Source organism: Lactuca serriola, chromosome 9, assembly GCF_051521515.1.
Source record: "Lactuca serriola cultivar US96UC23 chromosome 9, Lser_US96UC23_V15, whole genome shotgun sequence".
Lineage (NCBI taxonomy): Eukaryota > Viridiplantae > Streptophyta > Magnoliopsida > Asterales > Asteraceae > Lactuca > Lactuca serriola.
This window is the reverse complement of record NC_136416.1, coordinates 192,981,601-192,988,214: the sequence shown is the minus strand read 5'-3', so window position 1 is coordinate 192,988,214 and position 6,614 is coordinate 192,981,601. Positions and strand designations below refer to the sequence as shown.

Below are 6,614 nucleotides of genomic sequence, written 5' to 3'. Positions count from 1 at the left end.
AAAGGTAGGGTTTTGTTCAAGAAGATGAGGGCAAAATAATCATTTTACATAGACTTAACATAACTTTTCAACGCCAGCCAAGCCAAGTACCGAAAGTACAATGAAACTACATTACAAGGGCCATCTTTGCAACAAACAAAACATGTGGACAGAAATCACAACTTTTGACATACCACAGGTACAAAAGTTGTAATTTATTCTATTTTTGTAGTGGTAAATAGTGAAACAGTTCATATTTAGAGAGAGAATGAAATTCTGTATTGTATTCATCTTTGATCAAATACACCTTTTATGTAGATGCCCCAATTGTTACAACAGACTTGTAACTAATCTAACAAACCAATGCTGACATGTCAAATAGCTAACTAACTTTTAACTAATCTGTTCACAGCACCAACTGTTTCATCGAGTTCTCATGAATTACCAATACATGTTGTGCAGCCATATATAAGTCATTCTGCTGGTTTTCCATAAAATGAAAATCTTGATACTTTTTCTTGTGTCTCTTTTGGTAAGCAAAACCCTAAAAAAAAATTCAAAAAGGGTAAGTTGGTAATTTTGATACTAAGTTACTCATAAGCCAAATCTTGTCAGATTAAAAATCTCACCTTGAATCCCACTTTGTTGTCAAGGCAAGAATGCCAATATGCTATCATGTCTTTCAAAGGAACCCAATCATAAGGCCTGTTCAGAAAATTAATAAATAATCTGAGGGGCATTTTGGTAAAAACAACACTAAACACCCCCTTTTTGGTCCTCCCTTGGCCCTTGTTGTGGTTACTCAAACATGTTGTTCGCCCTTAAATATGCTTCTATCATTGTTACCTGTATTTCAACAAAGAGAAATAGCCTTCGTTGGCCCATCACCATGCCCCTGTTCGTCGCAACCCAGATCCCATGCCGCCTCCTGCCTACCGTCTGACGGTTCCACCGCCCTCCGCTACCGTCCGCCTCAACTCTCAAGGTATAAATTAGAAAAAGACCTTTTTCCTCTACAAGTCGCTCTTACACAGAAGTTCATTTTCTCAATCTTTGCAACATCAGAGCATCCAACAACTCGTCAATGGCAGCACCAAAAGGGTTACTCTCGCCAACAACGTCTCTCCGAACAAGAGCAATAGCAGCTTCTGCTTCTCTTACAAAACCCCTTTCCACATACGCAGTAAAATCCCTCCAAACCCCATCAACACCACAAGAATCAGGACACATCGACACATTCTTAATTGAGAAGATTTTGATGCGTTTGAAACAAGGTAAGCTCAATTCCTCCAAAGATTATCTATTTCAATTAACCCCCTCTTCCTTTCTCGATGTCATTTATCATTGTCGTGATAATCCGCAACTGGGTCAAAAATTTCTTGACACGGTCGCCTCAAATCACCCGAAATTTAGGCATTCCTCGATCTCTTTGAGTGCGATAGTTCATGTACTTTCCAGGAATAGAAGGCTATCCGATGCCCAGGCTTTGTTGCTTAGAATGATTAGGAAGAGTGGCGTGTCACGCACCATGATCGTTGACTGTTTAATATCCACATACGAGAAATGTGGCTCCAATCCCATCGTTTTTGATTTGTTGATTCGTACATATGTGCAAGCTAGGAAGTTAAGAGAAGGCGTGGAAGCCTTCAAATTAGTCACAAACAGGGGAATTTCTGTTCCGATAAACGGATGTAACACTGTTCTTGGAGGCCTTGTTAAGATCGGGTGGTTTGATTTAGCGTGGGAGGTTTACAATGATGTCGTTTCAAAAGGGGTGGTTCAATTGAACATCTATACAATGAACATTATGGTGAACGCCATTTGTAAGGATCATAACTTCAAAAAGGTGAAGCCTTTCTTGATTGAATTCGAGGCAAAAGGTATTTCCCCAGATATCGTGACCTATAATACATTGATAAACGGTTATTCACGTGTAGGCCTTCTCGATGAAGCTTTTGAACTCATGACCTCTATGCAAAGTAAAGGATTAAAACCGGGACTTTACACTTATAATTCGATTCTAAACGGGGTTTGTAAAACCAGGGGTTTGGAAAGAGCAAAAGAGATAGTAAAAGAAATGGTTCATAATGGGTTAAATCCCGACTCCACTACTTACAACACCTTGTTAATCGAATGCTGTAAAAAGGGTAATTCTATGGAAGAAGCCGAATCCATTTTTCAAGAAATCTTGAACCAAAATGTGGGACCCGATATCTTGACTTATACCTCACTTATCGGGTTGTTTTCAAGATCCGGAAATCTTAATCGGGCTTTATTCTACTTCAAGAATATGAAAGATTCCGGGTTGACACCCGATAATGTTATTTACACAATTTTAATCAACGGGTTTTGCAAACACGGTGTGATGTCGGAAGCAATCAAGATTCGGGATGAAATGATTGATCGGGGTTGCGTTTTAGATGTTGTTACATATAATTCACTTTTAAATGGATTATGCAAAAGTAAAATGCTTCAAGAAGCCGATAAACTATTTGACGAGATGGTCGAACGAAGGGTATATCCGGATTTTTACACTTTCGCAACACTTATCAACGGGTACTCGAAAGAAGGAAACATGAAAAAAGCGGTTAATTTGTTTGAATCCATGATTCAAAGGAACATAAACCCTGATATCGTGACATATAACACTTTAATCGATGGGTTTTGTAAGGAAGGTGAGATGGAAAAAGCTAAAGATTTATGGAATGCTATGATATGTAAAAATATTTTCCCAAATGATATAACTTATAGTATTTTAATTAACGGGTTTTGTAACACGGGTCATGTGAATGAGGCGTTACGGATTTGGGACGAAATGGTCGTGAATGGAATTGGGCCCACAATTGTGACGTGTAACACAATTATTAAAGGGTATTGTAGGGCAGGATTAGTTAAAGAAGCGGGTTTATTTTTTAATCGAATGGGGTTTAATAATGTTAGTGCTGATAGTGTTACGTATAATACTCTTATACATGGGTATTTGAAGGAAAATGATATGGATAAGGCGTTTGACTTGGTCAATGGGATGGAAAGTCAAAGGATATTTCCGGATGTTGTTACGTATAATGTGATTCTTGATGGATTTTGTAGAAATGGGAGAATGGATGAAGCTGTTATGGTTTATGGGAAGATGATTGAGAAAGGTTTGAAGCCTGATAGATCGACATATGTATTGATGATAAATGGGTATGTTTCAAAGGAGAATATGAAGGAAGCTTTTCGGTTGCATGACCAAATGTTGGAGAGAGGGTTTGCGCCTGATGATAAGTTTTGATTTAGATGAATGTTCAAAAACCATAAAAGAAGTTTATATTGAAAAAGTAAAATTCCCAAATTGCCCCTCTTAATTCTTTTAATCACAGCTTTGTCATGCTGTGATGTACCATGGATGATAATTACTATAAGACCATGAAACAGAAGATATAGGACATAAACAACATAAAATTTTATCATATGTAGTTATTGTTGATTAATATTGTTTCCATTGCTCGCATCAAGCATAATTATGGCACCAACATTTAAATGGGGAGCAATAATCTTTTAAAGACTTCTTGCCCTCCTGTAATAGATATAAATACAAAAAAAAAACATAATTTCCATGTAAAGAAATGGTAATCATGTAAAAGTTTTTATAGATTGAAGATTTATCTTTCCCCAAAAGAAGAGATACTTATCATACCAATAATTTCTTGGTTTAAGTTTTTTAGGACCTTATAAGGTTTGAATAGACAGATATTTAAAGGTAAAAACAAAATATGAAAAAGTACAAGTAAATATATCAAAAAGAATGGACGGATAGCAAAATGTCAAGATTTGCAAAACTTAGCTGTAGTAAACCCAATGAATTTAGCAACTGAGATTCATAATAAAAAAAAGAAAAAAAAAAGTATCTTCTTAATGTCTAAAATAGGTCAAAAAAAATTCTTTATTTTTTAAATATAGGAAATGACGAACAAATATACTACTAATTTGTTCTTATAAGCTTTGTCAATGTTATTTCTGTAAGTTAATGTTAACCTATTAGATAAAGTTAAATATGGTGAAAATGCAAAACCCAACACTCCTAAAAACAAATTTACTTTCTTCATCTATATTTTTAGCACTTACTCATAAAATGGTCGTTAAGGCATTAACCACCTATGTGCAGGTTCACCGTTCACTTTATTCACTTGGTTATTTCTTACCATAATCTTGCATCATTTGGACCTAATAACCACAAACAAGATTATAAAATAAGCCTTCTTGAAAATTAAGTAGTAAACATTTAAAGTCTAAAAAATGAATAGGGGAAAATTGTAAAAATATATAACTTAATGCATAAATATTCACTCCTTAATCTTTTCACATTATCTTATCCCTGTTATTAAGTAAGTAACAAAATAAACTTACATGACTTATTGGATTTTATAATTTAAGTCGAAAATACGCTTAATTAGAATTCTAATCTTGATAATTGTTAGAAAATAACGAAAACAAAATGCAACAACCTGAGGCAAAATGTTGAAATTGAATAAACTAACCTTAGACTGGTGAATCATAGGACGATATTGATGCCTTCAACCCGCTAAACCTAGTGAGGAAACTCACCTAGACTGGTGAATCTCACAGATAAATCTTTGGTTGCTGGTCCACTAAAATCTCCACGCTACCAACATAAAATAACATCCAATTAATAATTGGATCTCGACTCAGACTAAGAGTCCAAATTAGGATAAAAGACTTTTTTACCCTTTACCAAACTTGGCCCAAGGCTAAGGCCCAAGCCTATTATCCAAAAGGCCCAAATTCCAAAATGATCACCCAAAGCCCAAATATGGTCCAATCTTCCAAATTGGGCCCAAATCGCTTTGTGGGCCTTAAACCAAGAAAGTCCAATAAAATAGCATCAGCCCAAAAATAGAATTCTAATGGCCCAACAAATCCCTAGACTCCTAAGGTCTAACATGGGCCTAATACCGAAAAGCCCAAAGTTTCGAAGCTCACTACTGAGTACGCAGGGCATACTCAGCTTGTACGCTTAGTGTACACGATCTAGGGCTAGTATGCGCAGTGTACCAGCGTACTCACCAGTTGGCCATCCCACATCATTAAGCACTTAATCCGCTCAGCCCTTACTCCATACTCTCGTATCTGATTTCCTTAAGGTGACTTATCAAGTAAAGTTGGCAACTTTACATGCATGCATGACTTAATGGGGATCTAGAGCTTAAAAGAGCTTAACAAAGGGTCTTAACACATGCATGAGTCCATAAACACCTCAAAGCTTGCATTTTTATGGACAAAGGGACCAAAAGAAACCTAGATCTACTATCAATCACTTCTGGAGTGAATCAAAAAGCTCATCAATCACACTAAGGACTCAAAAGCATAAAATAGGAACATAATTAGATCTAGCATCATAGATTAGCAAGATGTGAGCTTTTTACCTCAAAAGGATAGCAAATGATGAACTAATCCAGGATCCTCAAGCTCCAAGCACAACTCCAACTGGTCCACTTCTTCATCTCCTTCACAAAGCACTAACAAACACACTTTAAGGCTCAAAACTCTCAAGAATACACTAGGGTTTCGATTTTTGGACAAGGAAAGGTGGAGGCTGTCTAAACATGACCAAGTGAGACTATCATAAGGCTTAAATAGGGTGCAATACCCTAGAAATTAGGGTTTCATAATCCACACGTACGTCATGTGTACTCCACTTATGCCCAGCGTAAGTGGATTGAATGTGCGACCAACTTCAGGCTAGTATGCTAAGCGTACCACCCTGTACGCCCCGCGTACCAGCTTAAGGATCAAAATTGCAAACTTTATAGAATAAAGAGGTTAAATTCAGAACTTACCAAATTCAAGTGTTACACCAACATACCTTGAGGAAGCAAATAAACAAAATACGGATGTGTCGACGTCGGAAGATAAGAGCGACGTAATGAAATGGTGCAGTCGATCCCAATGTTTTGGGGTTTTCTTAAAGATGAAGACACATGTAAGTTAAAGGTAGACGGTGGCCTTCCGATTGGTTGATGAAGACGGTGGGGAAAAAGGAAGTCAAAACATTCAAAGGGACTGTATGACTAAACAAAAAAGATTGGTAGCTAATGTCCAAAGTGCAAGAACATCGATCGAAGGAATAATAAGAAGAATTTAAAAACCAAAACCGTCGTCTTCCAAAACCTCCTCTTGAATACTTGGTACTATTCATAAGAACCATGTCCATTAATAGAGTATATAAATTATTTAATTTTTTCATCGGGCATGAATATTTTTGTTTATTTTAAACCATTTGGAGTTAAAAAAAAGTCTTTTTGTTTTCATATGGACTAGTATATGCATATTTAGAGAGAAAACATAGAAATAAGTTGTTTATGGACTAGTATATGCATATTTAGAGAGAAAACATAGAAATAAGTTGTTTCAGAACTCAGTTAGGAGGAATTGAAAAAATAAAGTTGTTGATTCTAGCTTAGATGAACGATGTTCTGAAATTTTTTTTGAAAGAAAACAAAGATGAAAAAAGAACCGATTTGTGCTACTAGATAGATTCTTACATTTGGTAAAGAGGGAAGTGATAAATATGAGTAATTATGAAGTTTGAATTGTATCTTAGTATATTAAATGAGCAGGGTTTGCTTAATAAA

At 36.0% G+C, this 6,614-nt stretch overlaps 1 protein-coding gene and 1 long non-coding RNA gene across 2 annotated transcripts; one reads left to right on the top strand and one right to left on the bottom strand.

Moving 5' to 3' along the window:
* Window positions 1–235: 235 nt before the first annotated feature.
* LOC145073492 (uncharacterized) lies at window positions 236–811 on the bottom strand. Its single transcript, XR_013691394.1, has 2 exons — window positions 609–811; window positions 236–523 (listed from the first exon to the last, which is right to left on the bottom strand). It is a non-coding gene; the product is annotated as an uncharacterized LOC145073492 (long non-coding RNA).
* Window positions 804–3,313, top strand: LOC145073491 (Tetratricopeptide repeat (TPR)-like superfamily protein). The gene is made up of 2 exons (XM_079020039.1): window positions 804–964; window positions 1,045–3,313. The coding sequence occupies exons 1-2, from the start codon at window positions 807–809 to the stop codon at window positions 3,251–3,253; spliced, it is 2,367 nt and encodes a 788-aa protein (XP_078876165.1). The 5' UTR covers window positions 804–806; the 3' UTR covers window positions 3,254–3,313.
* Window positions 3,314–6,614: the final 3,301 nt, after the last annotated feature.

Excerpts from the sequence above, each read along its gene's own strand:
- LOC145073491 (XM_079020039.1), top strand. The coding sequence starts at position 807 with ATGCTTCTATCATTGTTACCTGTATTTCAACAAAGAGAAATAGCCTTC. Across the intron at positions 965-1,044 it reads CGTCCGCCTCAACTCTCAAG|AGCATCCAACAACTCGTCAA; the intron begins GTATAAATTAGA and ends TTGCAACATCAG.